General features: G+C 37.9%; 1 protein-coding gene across 1 annotated transcript; it reads right to left on the reverse strand.

Moving 5' to 3' along the window:
* Window positions 1-8043: 8043 nt before the first annotated feature.
* Window positions 8044-20050, reverse strand: Spata22 (spermatogenesis associated 22). Its single transcript, XM_052197216.1, has 8 exons — window positions 20008-20050; window positions 17364-17492; window positions 15176-15236; window positions 14957-15052; window positions 12592-12934; window positions 9321-9444; window positions 8612-8709; window positions 8044-8235 (listed from the first exon to the last, which is right to left on the reverse strand). The coding sequence occupies exons 1-8, from the start codon at window positions 20048-20050 to the stop codon at window positions 8044-8046; spliced, it is 1086 nt and encodes a 361-aa protein (XP_052053176.1).
* Between the last annotated feature and the right edge of the window lie 5167 nt (window positions 20051-25217).

Below are 25217 nucleotides of genomic sequence, written 5' to 3' on the forward strand. Positions count from 1 at the left end.
TAGGCCACGCTGGCCTCGAACTCAGAAATCCGCCTGCCTCTGCCTCCCAAGTACTGGGATTAAAGGCATGTGCCACCACCACCTGGCTGAAATTTGTCTTCTTAAAAAATAAAAAAAATCATTTAGCATTTATGAAGATTAGATCTACTCTGAAATGCACAGAACAACAAAATAATCCATAGCTACACAAAAGAAAACTGTGGTTCTGAGAGGCAAACAAGAATGGAAAATAACTGTTGGTGGATGTGCATTCTTCTGGCAATGATGACATTTTTTGGATATAAATAATGGTAATGGTTGCATAGCTTGGTGAACATACTAAAAACTTAAATTATGCAATTTAAATGGTGGTTTATCCAGTCTATGAAGCATAGCTCAATAAAATTTCAAAATTAAAAAAAAAATCTACCTGGGAAGGGATCTCTACCATCTTGGCTCCTGGACAGACCAGACAGGCAGCACCAGGTATGCTGAGACCATCCCGAGTCTAACATCACTTCAAAGGCAAGCAATCAGGCTACTGCCTGAGTCCAGGGCCTGGGCAGCCAACTGTGGGCCATCTGTGTACCAGATCTGTCAGGGGGCATTTGCCCTGCAGACTGATCTGCGCTTGCAGGGGGTCCCCGAGGCATCTAAACACAGACAACCTGAGTATAACATTGCTTGGGGCAAGGCACACCAGGGCTCCAATGGCACTCAAGAGTAGGGCAGCACATCAGCAATCTGTGCCAAGTGAAACCTAGTCATCCAGTGGTGCAAAAATAGCCTTACAGGCTCACAGGAGGTTCAAGCAGCAGCCAGTGACAACAGGACCAACTAACACCAGAGACAACCAGATGGCAAAAGGCAAAAGTAGGAATGTTGCCAACAGAAATCAAGGCAATATGGCAGCATCTGAACCCAATTCTCCAACAACAGCAAGTACTGGATACCCCAACACACCAAAAAAACAAGATCTGGTTTTAAAATCACTGGTCATGACGCTGTTAGAGGAACACAAGAAAGACATAAGTAAATCTCTTGAAATACGGGACAAAACAAATCAAAAGGTAGAAGCCCTTACAAGGGAAACACAAAAATCATTTGAAGAAATTTAGGATAATATGTGTCATCAGAAAGAAACCAATAAAGAGGAAATGCAAAAATCACTTACAGAATTACGGGAGAACTTGGGTCAACAGGCAAAAGTCATGAAAGAGGAAACACAAAAATCTCTTAAAGAATTACAGGAAAACACAAAAAAAAAAAAAGCAAGTGAAGGAACTGAGCAAAACTATCCAGGATCTAAAAACAGAAGTGGAAACAACTAAGAAATCACAAAGGGAGACAACTTTGGAGATAGAAAACCTTGGGAAGAAATCAGGGGCCAAAGATGCAAATATCAACAACAGAATACAACAGATAGAAGAAAGAATCTCAGATGCAGAAGATACCATAGAAACAATTGATTCAACAGTCAAAGAAAATGCAAAATGCAAAAAGCTTGTAACCCAAAACATCCAGAAAATCCAGGACACAATGAGAAGACCAAACCTAAGGATTATAGGTATAGATGAGAGTGAAAATTTACAAATTAAAGGAGCAGCAAATATCTTCAACAAAATTATGGAAGAAAACTTCCCTAACCTAAAGAGAGAGATGCCCATGAATATACAAGAAGCCTACAGAACTCCAAACAGACTGGACCAGAACAGAAATACCTCCCGTCACATAATAATCAAAACCCCAAATGTACTAAACAAAGAAAAAATATTAAAAGCAGTAAGAGAAAAAGGCCAAGTAACAGATAAAGGAAGACCTATCAGAATTACACCAGACTTCTCACCAGAGACCATGAAAGCTAGAAGATCCTGGGCAGATCTCATACAGACTCTAACAATACACAAATGTCAGCCAAGATTATTATACCCAGCAGAACTCTCAATCACCATTGATGAAGAAACCAAGACATTCCATGATAAAACCAAATTTACATATTATCTTTCCACAAACCCAGCCCAACAAAGGATAAACAGTGGAAAACACCACTGCAAGGAGGGAAACTATACCCTGGAAAAAGCAAGATAGAAACCTTCTTCCATCAAACCCAAAAGAAGATAACCACTCAAATATAAAAATAACATCAAAAATAAAGGAAGTAATATTCAATAGTCCTTAATCTCTCATAACATCAATGGACTCAATTCCCCAATAAAAAGACATAGACTAACAGACTAGATACATAAACAGGACTCTACATTTTGCTGCATACAAGAAACACACCTAAGTGTCAAAGACAGACACTACCTCAGAGTAAAAGGCTGGAAGACAATTTTACAAGCAAATGGTCTCAGGAAACAAGCTGGAGTAGCCATTCTAATATCAGATAAAATTGACTTTCAACCTAAAGTCATCAAAAGAGACATGGAAAGAAACTTCTTGCTGGTCAAAGGAAAAATCCACCAAAAAGAACTCTCAATTCTGAACATTTATGCTTCAAATGCAAGGGTACCTTTATTCATAAAAGAAACTTTACTAAAGCTCAAAGCACACATGGCACATAACACAATAATTGTGGGTGACTTCAACACTCCACTCTCCTCATGGACTGATCAGGAAAACAAAAACTAAACAGGGACACAGTGAAAGTAATTGAAGCTTTGGACCAATTGGAGTTAACAGATATATATAGAACATTTCATTCTAAAGCAAAAGAATATACCTTTTTCTCAGTACCTCATGGTACCTTCTCCAAAATTGATCATATTATTAGTCACAAGATAGACCTCAACAAATATAAGAAGATTGAAATAATCCCATGTCTCGTATCAGATCACTAAGGAGTAAGAGTGGTCTTCAATAGCAACAAAAACAACAGAAAGCCCACATACACAAGGAAGCTGAACAATACTCAATGATAACTTGGTCAAGGAAGAAATAAAGAAGGAAATCAAAATTTTTCTAGGATTTAATGAAAATGAAGGCACAACATACACAAACCTATGGGACACAATGAAAGCAGTGCTACGAGGAAAACCCATAGCCCTGAGTGCCTCCAAAAAGAAACTGGAGAGAGCATACACTAGAAGCTTAATGGCACACCTTAAAGCCCTGGAACAAAAAGGAGCTAATTCACCCAAGACAAGTAGAAGACAGGAAATTGTCAAACTCAGGGCTGAAATCAATCAAGTGAAAACAAAGAGAACCATACAAAGAATCAACAAAACCAGGAGCTAGTCCTTTTAGAAAATCAACAAGATAGATAAACCCTTAGCCACACTAACAAAAGAGCACAGAGACAGTATCCAAATTAACAAAATTAGAAATGAAAAGGGAGATATAACAACAGAAACTGAGGAAATTCAAAAAATCATCAGATCCTACTACAAAAGCCTATACGCAACACAACTGGAAAAAGCTGGAGGAAATGGACAATTTCCTAGACAGATACCAAATACCAAAATTAAATCAGGATCAAATAGACCATCTAAACAGTCCCATAACCCCTAAAGAAATAGAAAGGGTCATAGACTTCCAACCAAAAAAAGCATAGGACCAGATGGTTTTATTGCAGAATTTTATCAGACCTTCAAAGAAGACCTAACACCAATGCTCTTCAAATTATTCCACATAGAATAGAATAGAAACAGAAGGAACATTGTTTCTTCATTGAAACCCAATTCATTCTATGAAGCCACAATTACGCTGATGGAAAAAATACTCAATAAAATTCTTGCCAATCGAATCCAAGAACCCATCAAAATGATCATTCACCATGATCAAGTAGGCTTAATCCCAGGGATGCAGGGATAGTACAATATACGAAAATCCAACAATGCAATCCACTGCATAAAAAAAGTCAATAAAAAAAAAAACACATGATCATTTCATTAGATGCTGAAAAAGCATTTGACAAAATTCAGCATTCTTTTATGCTAAAAGTCTTGGAAAGGACAGGAAATCAAGGCCCATACCTAAACATAGTTAAAGCAATATACAGCAAACCAGTAGCCAACATCAAACTAAATGGAGAGAAACTTGAAGCAATCCCACTAAAATCAGGGACTAGACAAGGCTGCCCCCTCTCTCCATATCTTTTCAATATGAAGTCTTTTCAATATGAAGTCCTAGCCAGAACAATTAGACAACATAAGGAGGTCAAAAGGATACAAATTGGAAAGGAAGAAGTCAAACTATCACTATTTGCAGAAGATATGACAGTATAAGTGACCCAAAAAACTCCACCAGAGAACTCCTACAGGTAATAAACAACTTCAGCAAATTGGCTGGTCATAAAATCAACTCAAGCAAATCAGTAGCCTTCCTATACTCAAAGGATAAACAGGCTGAGAAAGAAATTAGGGAAATGACACCCTTCACAATAGCCACAAAAAAATATAAAGTATTTTGGTGTGACTCTAACCAAACAAGTGAAAGATCTGTATGAAAAGATCTTCAGGTCTCTGAAGAAGGAAATCGAAGAAGACCTCAGAAAATGGAAAAATCTTCCATGCTTGTGGATTGGCAAGATTGATATAATTAAAATGGCCATCTTGCTAAAGGAAATATACAGATTCAATGCAATCCCCATCAAAATCCCAAATCAGTTCTTCATACAGTTAGAAAGAGCAGTTCTTAAATTCAGCTGGAATAACAAAAAACCCAGGATAACTAAAACTATTCTCAACAGTAAAAGAACTTCTGGGGGAATGTGTATCCCGGACCTCAAGCAGTACTACAGAGCAATAGTGTTAAAAACTGCATGGTAACTCACTAATAAGTGGATATTAACCTAGAAAACTGGAATACCCAAAACATAATCCACACATCAAATGAGGTACAAGAAGAAAGGAGGAGTGGCCCCTGGTTCTGGAAAGACTCAGTGAAACAGTATTCAGCAAAACCAGAACGGGGAAGTGGGAAGGGGTGGGTGGGAGGACAGGGGAAGAGAAGGGGGCTTGCGGGACTTTCGGGGAGTGGGGGGGCTAGAAAAGGGGAAATCATTTGAAATGTAAATAAATTATATCGAATAATTAAAAAAATATAAATAAAACTCAAGTTAAAAATAAAAAAAAAAAAAAAAAAAAAAAAAAAAAACTGCATGGTATTGGTACAGTGACAGGTAAGTGGACCAATGTAATAGAATTGAAGACCCAGAAATGAACCCACACACCTATGGTCACTTGATCTTCAACAAAGGAGCTAAAAATATCCAGTGGAATAAAGATAGCCTTTTCAACAAATGGTGCTGGTTCAATTGGAGGTCAGCATGCAGAAGAATGCGAATGGATCCATTCTTATCTCCTTGTACTAAGCTCAACTCCAAGTGGATCAAGGACCTCCACATAAAACCAGACACACTAAAACTAATAGAAAAGAAACTGGGGAAGACCCTTGAGGACATGGGCACAAGGGAAAAGTTCCTGAACAGAACACCAATAGCTTAAGATCAAGATCAAAATCAAGAATTGACAAATGGGACCTCATAAAATTACAAAGCTTCTGTAAGGCAAAGGACAACATCAAAAGGATAAAACAGCAACCAATAAACTGGGAAAAGATCTTCACCAACCCTACATCTGACAGAGTGCTAATATCCAATATATACAAAGAAGTCAAGAAGTTGGACCCCAGGGAACCAAATAACCCTATTAAAAAATAGGGTACAGAGCTAAACAAAGAATCTTCACCTGAAGAAATTCAGATGGCCAAGAAGCACCTTAAGAAACCACTTTTTTAAAAGAGAACACAAAATTATAGATCAAAAAAAAAAAAAAAGAAATGTTCAACACCATTAGTCATTAAGGAAATGCAAATCAAAACAATCCTGAGATTTCACCTCACACCAGTCAGAATGGCTAAGGTTAAAAACTCAGGAGAGAGCAGGTGTTGGTGAGGTTGCGAAGAAAGAGAACACTCCTCCACTGCTAGTGGGATTGTAAGATGATACAACCACTCTGGAAATCAGTCTGGCAGTTCCTCAGAGAACTGGGCATGACACTTCCAGAGGACTCCGCTATAACACTCCTGGGCATATACCCAGAGGATTCCCCAGCATGCAGTAAGGACACATGCTCCACTATGTTCATAGCAGCCTTATTTATAATAGCCAGAAGCTGGAAAGAACCCAGATGTTCCTCAGTGTAGGAATAGATACAGAAAATGTGGTATATTTACACAATGGAATACTATTCAGCAAAAAAACAAAACAAAACAATGAATTCATGAAATTTTTAGGCAAATGGTTGGAACTTAAAAATATCATGCTAAGAGAGGAAGCCCAATCACTAAATACACATGGAATGCAATCATTGATAAGTGATATTAGCCCAGAAGCTCTGAATACTCAAGACACAATTAACATATCAAACGATTCCCATGAAGAAGGAAGGAGAGGGCCCTGATCCTGGAAAGGCTTGATCCAACATTGTAGGAGAGTATCAGGACAAAGAAAAGGGAGGGGGTGATTGGAGAATGGGTGGAGAGAGGAGGGCTTATGGGACATATGTGGAGGGGGGAACCAGGAAAAGGGAAAGCATTTGGAATGTAAACAAAGAATATAGAAAATAAAAAAAAAGAACACACATGGAATGCAGTCACTGATAAGTGGATATTAGCCCAGAAGCTCTGAATACCCAAGACACAATTCACTTATCAAATGATTCACAAGAAGAAGGGAGAAGGCCCTGGTCCTGGAAAGGCTTAAAGCAGCAATGTAGGAGAATATCAGGACAGGGAAGTGGGGGTGATTGGGGAATGGGCAGAGGGAAAAGGGCTTAAGGGACTTATGGGGAGGGGAGAACTGGGAAAGGGGAAATCATTTGGAATGTAAACAAAGAATATAGAAAATAAAAAAATGCAAAAAGGATTCAGAAAAAAGAATTACATAGGAATTGTCAACAATAACTCTAAAAGCTAGAAGGGCCTATACAGATGTCTTGCAACTCTCAAAAAAAACAAAACCCACAGTGCCCCAAGGCCTGACACTATTACTGAGGTAATGGAGTGCTCACAAAAAGGGGCCTATTATGACTGCCCTCTGAAAGACTCAACAAGCAGCTGAGAGAGTCAGATGCAGATATTTATACCCAATCAATGGTCAGAAGCTGCTGACTCCTGTGGTTGAATTAGGGAAAATCTGGAAGAAACTGAGGAGGAGGGAAACCCTGTTGAAGGGTGTCTTAGTCACAGTTTCTATTCCTACACAAACATCATGACCAAGAAGCAAGTTGGAGAGGAAAGGGTTTATTCAGCTTATACTTCCACATTGCTGTTCATCACCAAAGGAAGTCAGGACAGGAACTCCAGCAGGTCAAGAAGCAGGAGCTGATGCAGAGGCCATGGAGGGATGTTACTTACTGGCTTATTTTCTTATAGAACCTAAGACTACCAGCCCAGAACAGTTCAGAATGTTAACATCCCAGTGACTCTTCTAGCTCATTTCAATGTAAATTCTAGCTTCTGTCCCTCAACAGAGGAATGAATACAGAAAATGTGGTATATTTATACTATGGAATACTACTCAGCTGTTAAAAACAATGAATTCATGAAATTCTTAGGCAAATGGGTGGAAATGAAAAATATCATCCTAAATGAGGTAACCCAATCACAAAAGAACACATGTGGTACACACTCACTGATAGGAATACCTAAGAAGCTAGGAATATCCAAGACAAAATTCACACATCAAATGATGCCCAAGAAGAAGGAAGACGAGGTCCCTGGTCCTGGAAAGGCTTGATGCAGCAGTTTAGGGGAATACCAGGACAGGGAAGCGGGAGGGGGTTGATTGGGGAACGGGGAGGGGAGAGGGCTTATGGGACTTTTGGGGAGAAGGGAACCAGGAAAGAGGAAATCTTTTGAAATGTAAATAAAGAATATAACTAATAAAAATTTTGAAGAGAAAAAAATCAAGCTATGCTGTTTTGGTCAAATTTATAAGAAAAGTTTTATTTTTATATAAAAAAAGTGAAATACAAAAAAAAAAGAGTGATAAAACCATGCAAGTGGTAACCTAATAACAGCAAATGCTTCTGCTCACTGTATAATTCCCTTTGTCACTATTTACATTTCATTCATTACTTTAGTATGATACTTCATCTCGGCATCTACAATTGTAACAAATGCTTGGAAAGTCTTTTGTTCAGAAGCAGATGCTGGTCTGACAGAAACACACTTGAAAATGTTCTTGTCTGGGTCGTAGTGTCCAACACACCTGTGAACTCGGCCTCTAATCAGTCTTGGAAGTTCACGATCCTATTTTTCAAAAATAAAAGTCAAAAATTAGCTATTGTCTCATCTAAAGTTTGATGTTTAACTTGTAATGTGATCAATGAAGTTGATGATCATATTTAAATATGATCAATGGATCACTCTGATATGACTCTCTGTTGCTTACAATATCAGCAGGCATGCACAGGTGACCTGTCACAGAGGGATGGTTCTAACCTGGATAGGGCTTCTAATGAACTAGCAAGAAGCTGCATCCTGGGACATTTCATAATCCCCCCAATAATAGCTCATGAATCATGTACACTTTTGCTAACAGAATTTCTACTTCAATGGGAATATGGCCTATAGTTTCATCTTTTGTTAGCATAGGCACTGAAAATGAACACTTTAAAATACTCACAATTTCATAAAATACACATGGAAGAATATTTTTTCCATCTCTCATTAGAAAAGTCTTTGAATAATGTGGGCCAGGTGTGACAGCTGAATCCAGGACAGCTAATCAGAATTAAAGTGGGGAAATGAATATAAACATAAATAAAATTTAACAAAGAAATTTGATATTTAAATGCCATCCCATAACATCTCTCCCAGTTTTACTGATAAAGGAATTGTATCCTTTTGCTGTGTTCTGTAGACTGCATGAATTCCAGAGCCATAACAACAATAAAATGCACTATAACAACAAAGAAGTATCCTAGTTTAATGAAAACAACATTAAATTAGAATTCTACTGCCAGGTCTTCAGCTTAGTACTATTTTATGACATTGTTTAAACTTGATTTTTTTATTTTCTAAAATGAAATATATTCATGTACATGTACAGAATGTTCATCTCTCAAAGCTGTTTCTTGATCTATAAAATTTAAGTCCTAATTCACGTTTAACTCTATGAATTTTTATCAAATGGTGTTATTTATCCATTTAATAATGATCTCCTGAGTACTGATAGTAGACATCTGTTATTTTGAAGGCAGCCTACATTTTCCCTAATATACATAATCTCCTTTTTCCAATTTGTGTTTTCTTCATGATATCCTAGGTATTCCTAATGGCATTAAAAAATATCCAAAATAGTTACTGAAATATTCTTGAAATATTATACCTACCCAATACTTCAAAAAGAAGTACAGTTTTCTGCACTTGTGCTCGCCAATACTTCATGCTTTCAATAACTGCAGAAATAATTCTTAAAGAATTATCTTTTTCCTTTAACCGATTCAAAGTACCTTCCTTTCAGGAAAAAAGCATAGCATTAGAGAAGTGTTTCATTTTATTCATTATACTCTTTGATCTATGCAAAGTCTAGCTTCTAATAATAAGTCACCGTATAGAGTATGTAAAAAGAACCACTAAAAGTTTCATTGCAATTAATTCCCCAAATTAAATCCATCATTACATTTCACTGCATATAGAATGAAAACTAGAATATACATAAAGAAGAGAATCATGGAGTCAGAGAGATGGCACAGTGGGCAAGGCACTTGCCATATAAGCCTGATAACCTGAATTTGATCCCCAGAATCCACGAAAAGATGAAAAGAGAAAACCAATTCCACAAAGTTGTCCTCTGACCTCCACACATACTTCCCCTACACACATCATACACACAATAATAAGTAAAAATTTAAAAGAATTACTTATATTGCTAGTCATTTACTCCATTAACTTTCTCCTCCAGTGAATAAGCATTAAGTGCCAGCACCTTTACAAGCAGGTAAGTAAAAGAATACCTACCCACATTGTAGACACATTGATTCATTCATTCACTTAACAGGTACTTTTTAAAACTGAAGAAAAATAATCATAAAAGTGGAAGGGGAACAAAAGGTGGAAAGGAGAAATAAGAATGGATAATGGAGTGATGCAAATATAATTTATGAGAACATTATAATGAAACCCACTACTTTGTAGTATAATATACACTAACAAAAAATTTAAGTGCTTTTGGGGTATCCAATGTATGCCAAAAACTACTCAAGAAACAATAATTAAGCAAACAAACAGGCATGGTGGCACATACAGGAGGCAGAAGTAGGTGTATCTCTGTGAGTTCAAAGACAACCTGATCTACATAGAAGGTTCCAGATCACCCTAGTGAGTGCTGCATGGTGAGACCCTGTCTCAAAAACAAGAATGATGATGGTGATGATGGTGGTGATGATGATGATATATCTTCACATAATTTCTAATCTAAAATAGCATTCATCAAGTAAATGAGTTAATAACTATAATAAAACACTAGAAATTGTTATCATCTGTACATGAAAAAATAATTTTAGAATGAAAAGATAAAGAGAGACAGTGTTTATCATTTTAAGTGGGTAGGTAAGTGGGGACAGAGACTAGCACATGTAAAAGTCCTGAAATAGAAATGTACTTTGCATTTTTTGTACTTTGTATTTTTTTTAGCAGTCTTAACTGACCTGTACCCCTGAGATCTCTCAGAAACTGAGCCACCATCCAGGCAGCATACACCAGCCAATATGAGACCCCAAAACAAATACAGTAGAGGACTGCCAGGTCCAGCCTCAGTGAGAGAAGATGCACCTAACCCTCAAGAGACTTGAGGCCCCCAGGGGTGAGAAGGCCTGGTGGGATTGAGGTGGGGGGGGTATGAATATCCTTATGGAGATGGGATAGGTATGTATGGGATGGGGAGGGGGGGGCAGACCAGGAGGGGGATGAAATCTGGACTGTAAAAAAGGATTAAAGAATAAAAAAATAAATTTTCAAGAAAAATATTTATTTTCTTTTATGTGTATAAGTGTTTTGTCTGTATATTTATAGATGTATGTACCTTGTGCTCACAGAACCAGACTTTCAGAATGTTGTGAGCCATTGTGCGGTATTGGGAAGAGAGCCCAAGTCCCTCGGAAGTGTGGCCAATGCTCTTAACTACCAAGCTATCTCTCTAGCCCCATACTTTATAGTTTGTTTGTTTTTTAAGATCTGAAAACACAGCCTTTAATCCCAGCAATTGAAATGCAGAGGCAGGTGAATCTCTACAGTTTGAGGCCAACTTGGTCTATATAGTGAGTTCAGAGCAACACAGTGCAACCCTGTCTCAAAACAAACAATACTAACTTTCAAGGGTTAAGGTACAATTTCCTTTGAGGCAATCAGGTTGTAAAGAGTACCTAATGAAACTTTTTTTTCAAAATTTCCCCATCTCCCTCCTATGCAAGATTTGAATATGCCTCCTTGAAAATGACTGCCACAGCGAGTCATTGTTACTAAGGTGACAATGTCATGTCATTATGTATACAACATAACGTGGTACTGAGAATCTATAAAACATTTCCAGAAAAACAGAATTTACCCTGATTTTTTTGCTGAAATCAGTAATGTCCAGATTATAATCAGAACAAATGCCAGAGTACTTAAGCACCCAAACACTAATAGCAGTAAGAAACTGAAAGAGCAGTGGGAGAAAAATAAAATTACCAAGACCATGAAACCTAGGCCCAGAGAGGGACACAGACATTAAAAAAAGGAAATCTCCACCTCTCCTCCCAGTGACTCCTGTTGACTAACGGCAGAAAACAAGGAGCCCAAGGTGAGGCACCAGGTAGGACAATGCAGTCTGCCAGAACACAAAGAATCAGAGCAACAATCCAGTGGGCCTTGGAGTGATGGGTGAGAGAGAAGATAACCTACACATGTTGTAGAAAACATCTCAAAGAACAATCAGAAGTGCAGCTTAGGAAAAGGTACATGCTCTCTAGACTATAAACCAAAGCAGAGAGATACTGCAGTATATATTCCATATGCATCCCAGTGTGAAGAGTTCTAGATGAACAACACTTTGCAATGTGGTACAGAAGGCACGAAAGGTAGAACAAGACCAGATTATAAAGCAGAAGCCAGAAAACCATGGCCTACACTCCAAATCTAACCTAACCCACTATTTCTGTCAACTTCTACTGGACCACAGCCATGTTCATTCATTAATGTGCTATCTCTGGCTGCTTCTAAGAGATAATGTGCTGTATCTCTGCTTACAATGGCAGAGTTCATCCTTGTAGTAAAATAACTGCAGCAAAGACAGTATGGTCTATAAAATCAAAAATGTTATGTGGCACTTTGCAGAACTGATACCTCTGGGGAGGGGAGAAAATGGCATAATCAAAAAACATAGATTATTTCTACAAAGCAATGGATAAACTCTTGTTACCTTAATAATTAAAAGAGTAAAAACCAGAATCCAGTAAGAAACTCTAGAGCCACTATTAAAAAAATCTAAGACATTTCAAAAACCCACACTCCTCTACTCCAATGGGAAGCTGAATATTAATGCTAATCTACATATACCATGTACATATCTTTCAAATATTTACTACATGTAAAAGAGCTATTCATTAATATTTGAATGTTTACCTTCAGAGAATTTTCTCTGGGAACATCTCCCGACACTGTTTTCTTAAATGTATTTTGTTGATAACTTGGTTTAAATGCCTGCAGTGCACTGGCTCTGTCAGGGCCTTTCATTGTAGAGCCAGGCGGTTTTGATAAGCATGTTTTCTGGGGTACTTCAGCTTCTTTGAGTCCAGGTAAGTTAGGAAATTCAGATATTTGGAACTGTTTTTGTCGTTGAGCTCCCAAATCCACTGGACAAGAAGTGAATTCACTGTTTGCCCCAGGGCTTACAGTTTTATGCTGAGGTCGGAAATCATTTCTATCCCAAGTTCTCAAGCTAGTGTTTCTGTTGTTGCCTCTGTAGCTGTAAAAAGAAAGCATACTTCTCTGTGTCTTCATATTTAGGGAACAACTGATGAAATTTTTCATTATTCTGACAATCTGTGGTTTATAGCTACAAAGTAGTAAGACATTTGAAACACATCATTCATTACACAATGATATATTATTACTTCTCTTTCAAGATAAAGAGAGAGAGTTTTGGGGAAGTATCAATGCATACAAAGTTAAGCAGCAAGTCAATGGCAAGTTCAGAAATCAGAGAAGACCAGTCTCCCAACTCAGTATACATCGCTACAAATGTATTTATGATATTTGAGCCTCCACATAACAGTAGTTTCCAAGTAGAAATATTTTGAGGACTTTTACTTAATTCTTTACACATTTATCTTGAAATTTTTGACAAAGTAAAAAAAAAAAAAAAAAAAAAAAAAAAACGCTATAGCTTTTGCCTATAAGGTTATTTAATGTTTTATGCTTTGAAAAGCCATACTAAACAAATGTGTTATATGTGTTTACATAATTTGTAAAGCTTGTCAGTACAGGGTGTTAATAAAGCCCAGAAAAAAGGATATTTTCTAAGCAGGCCAGTTAAGGGTTATATGGGAAAGGAAAATTAGTCCAACTCACAAACTCTTAAACATGAGGAATTTTCCCAAAAATACCTGCATTACAAGGCAATCAATACAACCCACCCATTGTTTGGGGGAGAAAAAGACAGGGAGAACCTAGTGATCAGCAAAAAGACTAGGTTTTACGGGGCCTAAGATTTGTACAGTTTGAGAAATACTGTTAACAAATTAACTATAAATTTAAGAATAAAGGGGTAAAAAGATCACAATCATGACTCTTTAAATTATAAATACCCCAAACATCATTAATATCCAAGAAAATATTAGAATTATAGCTATTCATAGCTGTTCCTCTGAATTGAAACATTCCTTCCTTAATGGAAGAAGGAGGCTCAAAGATTGAGGCAGCTAATGAAATTCAGAAAACTACCAGGTCCTTCCCACAGTAATATAAGCAGAAAAAAAAAAAGCTGCAGAGAGGAAACTCTTTGGCTGGGAATTCCAGAGATGAGCTTTTGTGGAGTCATCAGCCACACTGGGGTAAGCTTTTCCATGAGGGAGCCACCTCTGAGTCCTCCACGCTCTTATAAGTAACATCTCACACATGCTTTTTATTACCAAAAATAATCATTGAGAATCACTAAAAAGCATGCCATGTTAGTTATATTTCCAGAAAATAAAGAAAAACAGAATTTACACTGATGTCTTCCTAAAAACAGTAATTTTTATATTTCTGATTAGAACAAACACAGAATACTTAAGCAGAATTAGCTAATAGATATATTATTTGTTATTACAGTATATTATTAAATATTATACTAAGATATGCTAAGTGAATAAATCTAGGCTCATAAAGACCAGTGCCATATTCTTGAATATGTGGAGCCTAGTTTCAATTTCTTAGAAGGTTTTTTAATTGCATTACATTGTGTAAAGTATACAGGAAGATATACATAGATTATATTCAAATATTAGTTTGTTATTAATTGTACTGGCTAGTTTTGTGTGTCAACTTGACACAGGCTGGAGTTATCACAGAGAAAGTAGCTTCAGTTGGGGAAGTGCCTCCATGAAATCCAGTTGTGGGGCATTTTCTCAATTAGTGATCAAGGGGGAGGGTCCCTTGTGGGTGGTACCACCTTTGGGCTGGTGCTCTTGGGTTCTATAAGAGAACAGACTGAGCAAGCCAGGGAAGCAAGCCAGTAAGACACATCCCTCCATGGCCTCTGCATCAGCTCCTGCTTCCTGACCTGCTTGAGTTCCAGTCCTGACTTACTTTAGTGATGAACTGCAACATGGAAGTGTAAGCTCAATAAACCCTTTCCTCCCCCAACTTGCTTCTTGGTCATGATGTTTGTGCAGGAATAGAAACCCTGACTAAGACATTAATGTAGAAATTTCCTAAATGTATTTCTAAGAAAGAAAAAAGATTTTTTAAAGGAAAGAAGAGAAAGAGAAAGCATATGTAGACTCACCCCCAGGCACTTTGGCTTCTTTCAGCATTTGATTGAATAGATTTAGACACAGAATCTTGACTTCTCAGGGGATAGGAAGCAGAAGCTGGTATTTGCCTTTCAAGGAAAAATCTTGTTAAACACAATTTGTTTTCAAACTGATAAATGTAAAATGTATACAGAAAGTAACATCAGTCAGTAACAGACACACATGTATTGGTTCATATTTTTTTCACATACCCTGTATTCATCATTTTCTTTAATGGAGCAACTTCTGGATTCACAGCTTCCCATGCCCAATCTCAGAAGTATAAGAACACATAAAAATAAGATTTTATTTTCAAAATAATTCCTTACATTTATTTTAATTTGGTAGTTCTAACAAGTAGAAGAAATTGGCATAATCTTTAGTAGCACTTGATTGCAGAATTTGTCACTGCCTGCCTAATTTTATAGATGTCTCTCTCACCCACTATATTTAAGCAAAGATAGCAGTGTAATCTGTCTTTTCCACAACTGATCCTAATATAGCGCCTTGTAATTGGCAACATAAATTTAGTTAAATCCAATGTTTCTTAAACTTTATGCCACCCCACATCAAGAAATGCATTATAACTGGTAACAAGGTAACTATGTGTGAAACTAACAGAGATACACAGAATCAGAGTAAGATAACAAAATTTTAACATGAAATATAACTCTTACTATGTATGGTATACACTTCCATATAAATTTTCTACTCTGTTCTAGTTACTCTCTGTTACTGTACTCATATACACACTAATAATAAAAATTCAAATTTTGAAAATGGAAACATTATATGCTATCTTTATACTTTAAATTCCTAGTGTAGAAGAAAACAATGACTGCATCAAAGACTATGAAAGCACAGTGAAAAAATGCAGATGTAAGCATTGCTATACATAAATTTTTTAGTATTTTACTTATATGATTCCATTAATAATTTTAATGTTTGTTCCCAAAATTTAAAATACTTTCCCAGAATGTACCAAATATATTTCAGAATATCTGCCTACCAGTGCTTTCTTCCAGAAGGAAGAAAAAAGACTTTGTACATTGAGCCAGTGAACAAGATGGCTTAGCAGGTGCCAGAGGTGCCACATTCCCATTGCTGCCTCTGCCCTATGTTTTCCTGCTACAGCTCCATAAAAAGCCATGTTTTTCCTCTCCCCTCACCTTCTTCCCTTCCTCCACCCAGAGGCAGCCCCTATGTCCCTTATCCTCTCCCTACCACATGAAAAAAAAAAAAAAGATGGCTTAGCAGGGAGCCTTGCCATCTAGCTTAATGACCTGACTCTCATCTCTAGAACACACATACATAAATAAATAAATAAATAAATAAATAAATAAATAAATAAATAAATAAATAAGAAAAGTAAGTCTCCCAACACTCACCACTATAGCTAATTGGTTCACCGACAACAAGATTTTAGTGGTCTCACTTAAAATGTAACATATATTAGAAGCTTCCTGACTCGAAAACTTAATCAAGATTACAAAAGGCAGTCAGTCTCCGAGAAGTAGAGATAGAGTATCTCCCAGCAATGACAACTATCATAATGTGGTGGCTTAAGCTATAAGGAAGCACACTACATGAAAGGATCTTGGACCATTTGGGCTATCACAAAATATCTTAAATTGGGTAATTTACAAATAGAAGTTTTTGACAGTGCTGGAGATTAAAACATCTTAGATGGAGGTGACAAGAAATTAGGTGTTTAGTGAAAGCTTCTTTTCACTTCAGAGAGAGCCCCTCTTAGTGCCCTCACATGGCCGAAGCAGCAAACATACTTCTTCACCCTTCCTTTTCAAGGCCACTAGTCCTTTCGTAGGGGTAGACTCCTCACAACTCTAAGCACCTCCTAAAGGTCCATCTCCTACTCAGTGGTTATCTTTCAACTTAGAAATTTTCAGATCACAGAAAATACTGAGAGAGACAACAGAGAAAAGACAGGCAAAAGTACTCTGAGAAAGCAATGACTAGAACCAAGCACCAGAAATTCCTGGGCTTATTCCTTTTCTACAGTCCACTTGTTTCCATTTTTTTTAACTCTATATACACTTTTCTGCGTTTCTGAGGTAACTCAAACCCTTCCATCCTTTCCTTAAAAAAAAAAAAAAAGTCACCATATTCTATGTTCTGAGAAAGAAAAACAGTCTTTGCAATGTAGGTTCCTACTTTATTGGAACAAAGGCTCCAGACATAAAGATAGACTCCATTTAAATGCTAAGCCATCCTCGTATACTAGGCAACTCAAAACTCCTGTGCTGGAATGCTCAGAAGGAGCCAAGTAATCTCTATATCCGGGCAGTGAGACGCAGCAGGGACTTTCTGCAGTGAGAGACCCAGTAATTTTCTACTTTCTAGTTCTTGTCTCTTGAAATTTTTACATACTCATTTTCTTACCTGTTGGTAAAGAAGGGGAACCGTAACTGTCAGAAACAGTACCAATACCTGGATCATTCTGAAGTGGATTAGAAGTTAATGGCTGTCTGTTCCTTTTTTTCTGATTGAACAGCGGCACAGGCAAACAGCCTATATAGAATGTACCAATAAATTAGTATGAAATAGGTAAATAAGATGTCTACGTCTAGAACAACTTCCATCAATGATATGTAATGATGCAGTTTACTGTCGACTTCTACATGCTAATATACTACACTACAGATATATTTCTATAGTCTTGAAATAATTTTTGCAATCTTTTAGAAGTCCACATAGCTTACCAGTGTCTCTAAAGTCCTTTCTTCTTCTCCTGTCTCTGTTTTTATCCCCAAACCTTTCCCAAATCTATTTTTTTCTTTCCTGAATTTTCCTCTTCTATTTATTTCCTTAGCTGCTATAAAACATATCAAAGCTAAGAAAGAAATTGCTTTGAAGCATTCTTTCCAAAAATCTAACCATACATTAGACTGCCAGTCTGTCAGACCATAGTTACCAAACTTTAGTTTGACTAAGATTTATCCTGGAATTCTGATTAACATGTAGGTTTCAAGGTCACACTCTCCAAAGTTGAAATTTTTATATCAATTATTTACTCTGGAACCCAAAATTATGCTTTCGATAAGCACCCCAGATATCTACAATGATATTTTTTCATGGATCATTTTTTAAATGTTGTAAGATAGTAGTTCTCTACCCTTCTAATGTGGTGACCATTTAATATAATTCCTCAGGCTATAGTGATCCCCAACTATAATATTATTTCATTGCTATTTCATAGCTGTAATTTTGCAACTGTTGTGAATTGTAATACAAATACCTGACATGCAAGATATCTAATATGTGACTCCCAAAGGGGTCTTGACCCATAGGTTGAAAACCACTTTCTTAAAGAGAATGACAATGCCTAATCCAAGTAAAAGTAAATACCATCACCACTTCCTCCACATGACAAAAGCAGGTTCTTCAGTCAAAACAATAAATAAACTTTAAAAGTTACAAGAGAATTCAGGATCAAAAGAGATCTTCAGAGCAATAACTAAAAAAAACCGAGATAGGACTCAAGTTCCTAAATCTCAGTTCAGAAACTCTTAACACTATCATTATCTAGCTACCCCATTCTCACTGGAGAATACTAACTCAGGAAGATCTCTAATGAAAACCTATTATCACATAGACGCTTGAGTCTGGAAGCTTGGGTTTTAACTGTGCCTTCAACGAGGATTTGAAATAAAACTTCAAAGTTAAATATGAGCAGTTTCCTTAAATTCTTTGACCAAAGATATATACAAAGAAGCATAACATAATGATTAAGAATGTGGACTCTAGAACACTCCTCCACTGCTGGTGGGGTTGCAAATTGGTACAACCACTCTGGAAATCAGTCTGGCGGTTCCTCCGAAAACTGGGCACCTTACTTCCAGAAGATCCTGCTATACCACTCCTGGGCATATACCCAGAAGACTCCCCACCATGTAATAAGGATACATGTTCTACTATGTTCATAGCAGCCCTATTTGTAATTGCCAGATGCTGGAAAGAACCCAGGTATCCCTCAACAGAAGAGTGGATGCAAAAAATGTGGTATATCTACACAATGGAGTACTATTCAGCCATTAGAAACAATGAATTCATGAAATTCTTAGGCAAATGGATGGAGCTAGAGAATATCATACTAAGTGAGGTAACTCAGACTCAAAAGGTGAATCATGGTATGCACTCACTAATAAGTGGATATTAACCTAGAAAACTGGAATACCCAAAACATAATCCACACATCAAATGAGGTACAAGAAGAAAGGAAGAGTGGCCCCTGGTTCTGGAAAGACTCAGTGAAACAGTATTCAGCAAAACCAGAACCGGGAAGTGGGAAGGGGTGGGTGGGAGGACAGGGGAAGAGAAGGGGGTTTGCGGGACTTTCGGGGAGTGGGGGGGCTAGAAAAGGGGAAATCATTTGAAATGTAAATAAATTATATCGAATAAAAAAAAAAGAAAGAAAAAAAAAAAAAGAATGTGGACTCTAAAATCAGATTTCTAGGTTCAAGCCCTATTTCTACCACTCTAGATTACTTAGTTAAGGTCTCTGTGTCTTGTTATCTTATCTAGAAAACAGAGGTGGCAATAAAGATTAAATAATACTTGTGGTATGTGGGTGGGGGAGCACCTTCTTAGAGGCAAAAGGGAGGGGTCGGGATGGGGGTTGCAGAGGGGAGAATCAGAAAGGAGGCAACATTTGAAATGTAAATAAATAAAATAACTAATTTTTTAAAAAGAAATACTTTTAAAAAAAGAAAACATTTTAACAAGTCAATCAGAAAAACGCAAATGTATTTCTTTGTTTCCTGCTTACAACCATAAATAAATCAATCCCTTAAGTTTTGTAGAAAAAGCACTAGAGTAAATCTCTGTACATTTAATTTTACTCTCATCACTACTGCTAAATACTTTGCCTTAACACGTTTTCTTTACCTCTTTTGACTATAAAAAGAGGCTAAAGTCTAATCTCTTTAAACATTCCTTCCCAAATGTTCCTATAAATTATACATGGTTTTGCATGTTTTATGTACTATGTGAAAAATACCAAAAACAATTAAATGCTGTTCAATACCTGCTGTACTTCGGGTTGAACTTTCATTTAGATTTCTCTTCATTTTCTTCAGTGTCAAAGCTTGACATTTACAAAAGGTAGTTAACTAAACCTTAGAAGGAAGAAACATGCAACTCATATTCATCAACAAGATCAGCTTTTCAGTCAATTAATTATGAACACTATGGCTTAAACTGTCAAATGATATCACCTCAGGAACTGCTTTGTGAATAAGAATTTAAAACACCTCATTTTCCCAGCTATGTTCAAATACATTATGACAGGGGTGGATACAATCTTGTTTTCTAAATATATACAGAGTTTCCACACAGTCTAAGCAATTTATTTCAGAATTCAGGACCCATCATGGGAATTTTGAACCAAAGCTATAATACAATATAATTACATTATATATATATAATACAATATAATTACATTTTATATATATATATATATATATATATATATAAAATTATATAATTAATATAATATAATTACAGCTTACAGCACTGGCAAACTTACAGAAACAAATAAAACATTTTTCCATTGTAATTTTTTTTCTGATTCTGGCTTCCTAATATATTTATATATTAATATAATTTATTTAATTCAACAAATGTTTGCCCATGAAAAGGCCAGACACAAACCCAAATAATTTCTACTGTAAATCCCAGTGAGACAGATTGATGTGAACACAAGTAACCGTGCAATCAAAGTACACCATCATCTTCCTGAACCAGTAAACTCTTGCCCTGAACCCAGCTTCCAAGAGAACTGGCTTCAGCTGGACCAGGGGTGGGGTGAAGGGAATGGGGTGACTGGGTTGCAGGGGTAGGGGTGGCAGGAGCAGGGTGACTGGGATGACAGGAGTGGTGGAAGCTGGGGTGGCGGAGGCAGAGTGGCAGGGGCTGGTTGGTGGGAGTGGGGTGACTGGGTGGCAGGGGCTATGGGAGCAGGGGTGGTGGAGATGGGGGGCGGGGCACTGTTGGGGGCAGGGTGCACTACCCAACTCACTGACAAACCTGCCCTAAGACCAGGGCCTCAAGCAGAGGCCAGACAGGGCCTGCTTGAGACCTCCTTAAGGAAGGGAGAGAGTTTCCAGTCAGAACTCATCTTCCCTTCCGACACCCACCTCCCGCCTGACACACCCACTCATGGGGGCCATTTTAGGTCAACGAACTGTATTTCCCTCCAAGAATCCCCTGCCAACACCATGTACAAAGAGAGCCCTCAAGTTAACCTCGCCTCCGTCAGCAGGCAGCCGCGCGGAACTTCCCGCCTCTGAAAACCGGCCGGAAGCTGTGCGCAGGCGCACCAATTCCAAGCACGCAGGCGCTATGGAGCACCCGCGCTACTAACCGCGCATGCGCAGGGACCAAGGCCTCGCGAGAGTTAAAGGAACAGAAAGCGCTAAAGCCACACCCTTTGCTTTGACGCTTGTGAGGTACAAAGCCGCTTGGGCACAGCTCTTCCTCTTCAGCTGTTTTGTCCACAGACAGAAACTTGTCTGGTTTTGGATGAGGCAGGAGATCCCCAGCCCAGCCTTGCTCCGCCCCAGTGACATCAGAAAATCATGGCCTCTCTTCCCCTTCTGCCCTGCCCATTTCCTAGACATTAGAACTTTTGTAAGATGCTGCTCACATCCTAGACTGTGTCTAAGGAGAATGATTCCCAAGGCAGCAAAACAAGGTATGTCTTGCCTGATGTGACCACGTTTCTGCCATGGGTCGGGCAGGAAAGTTTAGTCTCCAGGAGACGTGTGGGGGAGAGGAGGCCCGTTTTGAAATGCCCTCCATCCAAAACAGAGGGTAGGCAGGCAGGCAGGACCAGTGCTGCCCTTGCTAAGAAGAACAAAAGAGAACATGGGCCACTGAGGTTACAAAGGAAGCGGGGTGCTCTGAGATCTGAGCTCCTTCCTATATAAGGAGTAATTGGAGATGTGGGCAAGCTCATTAAGTTGGTAGCTTTTCTTTTTTTCTTGATTTTTTTTCAGCCTGTCACATATGGGTAGAAACCATTTTTGGACTAATTTCAGAAATCTCATTTGTAATTCCCAGTTGCTGAATTCTTACAAAGCATGCATTTTAACACTGCTGTTAGATTCTCAGAGACAGTCTTCTGTCGAGAGGAGCCTCTGTCACAGAATCCTGCCTGGAAAAAATGGGGAGTTCTTGGCTCAGTGACTTTGGACATGTGATGTCTACATTTCCTTCCTTGATAAAATAGCAATGACAATATTTACTTTATTGCCTTAAAATATTAAAAGAGAATAAATGGTTCCAGCACATAATATGTGCTCAATAAAGGTTAATTCTTGTTTCCAACAGTAGCTGCCATTTTGGGGGTATAGACTAGCTACTTTAAATAGATCTTTGCTCAAAGGCCATGTCCTCATATTTCCCTGTCTTCTAACTAACATAGGCGAAGGGAAATGGAAATGGCTGCTATGGAGAGATGGTCATTAGTAAATACCTAGAAAAAAATAAAAACGTGTTACTTTTTTTGTCAGTAAATAAGAGTGGTAGTGGGCTGGATAGTGGGATAAGGAATAAACTTTTAATAGGATCATTTTCAGTTTGGTAAAAGGCTTCAACAAAATGTCTGGAAAAAGATGTATTCATACTTACCTAAAACATCAGTATAATAATTGTCAAGGAAGTGAAATTTGACTTGATATATGCATGCATAAGCATATGAACAATACATAATCCCCTCCCAAAAAAATAATAATTTCTCCTTAAAAGGGCAAGAGATGGGGTATAACTCAATGGTAGACTGATTGCCTAGACTGTATGAAACCCTCAGTTGGATTGCCCAGCACCAAAAAAATGAAAGAAAAGAAAGGCAGAGTATCACAACTTTAACTCTAGCGAGAGCAATAACCTGTACTACCTCCGTAAGGAATGTAGGCATGAGCAATATGGACTCTTCGCTAGAAGTCCATGAACTCATAGACTCTACCCTGGCTCTCTTCTGGTTATCAGTCATCCCCACCTAGACTGCTGCTCAGGATGGGTGATAGCAGCTGAGCCACAGAGAAGGATAGAATTAGAGCTGTAGCAGTGTGATTGCCTGACCCCTGAACAACCACATTACCTAGAAGACGTTTTCTTCAAAATATGGAACAGGGAATCCTTTTTATCATCTGCCCTAGCTACTTTTAGCTGTCAACCTGACCCATCTGGTTTAATCGTTGGAGGGAGCCTCAGTTGAGGAACTGCCCAGATCCAATTAGCCTGTGGCCATGCCTGAGAATGAATGTATCAATTGATAATTGATCTGGGAGGTCCCAGCCCACTGTGAGTGGTACCAGCCCTCACTAGGTAGGTGATCTGCCTGCGCTACATAAGAAAGCTATCTAAGCAGAGGCAGAGAGTGAATTAGCAGATCTTCCTCCATAAGTTGTGCTTGTTCCTGTCCTGACTTCCTACAAGGATGGATTAAATTGTTTTTGGCCAGAATACTACTCCATTACAGCAAACTATAATATCTTCTGACACACTCTCAGAAATAGGCTCAGCTTAATACCACCAACAAAATTTCTGGCATTGATTCATTGTAGAGCCATACTGTGAAGTCAAATTTTACTATCTCTTTGTTTTAAACTACATGATCTTATTTCAAAAAAATTAGTAATCTCAGAACTCAGGAGGCTCATAAGTTCAGGGCCAGTCTGAGCTGAGCTACATAAGGAGTTTGAAGCCAGCTTAAGCTATGTGGTAAGACCCTGTCAAAACAATAACAACAACAACAAAAACCCACAAAGTAGCACCTTTTTATATTTTAATCAATAAATGATAACTAGAAAGGATTTTATTCAATATGCTATCAATTCTCTGAACTCTCTAAAAGTAGGTGGATTTTTGCCAGGTGCTTTGAGAAAGAGAGTTGGTGCCTTGGGAAACCGGGAGTTAAAACTCTTGGAAGTTAACTTGGTATAAGAGAGTGAATGCCTCTGCTGTCCCAGTTCTAAGCAAAAGCTTTCATTTTCTAGTAAAGCTTGCTGCAGAAGACAAACTGTACACAGTAACAAGGTAAGTATGCGAGCTGCTGCCGGTCTTAACTGCCCAGGGAGTTACTCACTCAGAAACATCACAGCAACTTTAGAAATGTGAAAGTATACTTCAAAATGCTGACCTGTTAAAATTCCATAAAACGAGCTTCAAAACTGGAGTCATTGGTGCCTGCCCTGAGTAAGTTACTGAAGCAGCATTTCCAGAGACTAGGGCAAAGGACAGAGCAAACCACAGGTCAGCAGGAAAGGGACAAAATACATAAGGCAGGGTGGTAATAATTCACCACAGTTCAGGAAAGCCACGGGAGCAGGAGCACTGTCCTCTTTCTACCTTTGCCTGTTTTCATCACTGGGAAGTGTTCAGTGCATGCTGAGGCAGGAAGAAAACGAGAGGCTATGGGGGTTTTGTTTAGACTGCAGCAGTAATTTCGATGTGTAAGCAGACTTGACTTTGCTTTGTCTGTGCATTATAATCTCTTTAAAAACAAGAGATGAGGCACTGGCTTATTAAATACTGTGAAACATTTTGTATTTCCACCATGTATTTGGTTTGTGTGTCTTGTGATTCTACGATGTGCTGGCTGTTTATGTGAGCTCTGAAAGAACAAAATTAGAAGTTCAGAGGAATCCAAAAATAACAGAGTCGCCCTATTGTCCTGTAGCAAACGCTGGCCTTAATGAGAAACATGGCTCCTGGGCCTAGCTTTCCTTTATGTAACTGTGGAAACTTAATCGGGCTGAGTGCTTCTTTCCTTTATCCTTGCCAATGAGGATGTCTGCCCATTATAACTCATAAAGTGAATCTATGAATAAAGTAAGCAGACGTCTGTGGGGGAAAATTATAGATTAACCTACTCTGTATGGTAAATGATTGCTTTATTGTGTCCTTAGGAAACAACTTAGTATTGTTTCATAATATTTCCTGTACTTTAGCATTCTTGGCTTTGTGGGTGATTAAGCATGAAACCAAGTAAGATTTGTCTCAGAGTTATTTCTCCAAAGCTATGTGATCATCTTATCCTGGATTAGTTCCCCTGGTAAGACCCCCTTTAGATCAACACATTCCAGAAGAAAGTCTTTAATGCCAGTAAATGAGATCATGTCTGTATAACTCATACGATGTGGTTAAAATATATATATGTGTGTGTAATATATGCTTGTATGTTATTTTTGTATATATTATGTTGTATTATAGTTTCAGGCATTTAAGAGATTT

The sequence above is a fragment of the Apodemus sylvaticus genome, chromosome 10 (genome assembly GCF_947179515.1).
Source record: "Apodemus sylvaticus chromosome 10, mApoSyl1.1, whole genome shotgun sequence".
NCBI classification, from domain to species: Eukaryota; Metazoa; Chordata; class Mammalia; order Rodentia; family Muridae; genus Apodemus; species Apodemus sylvaticus.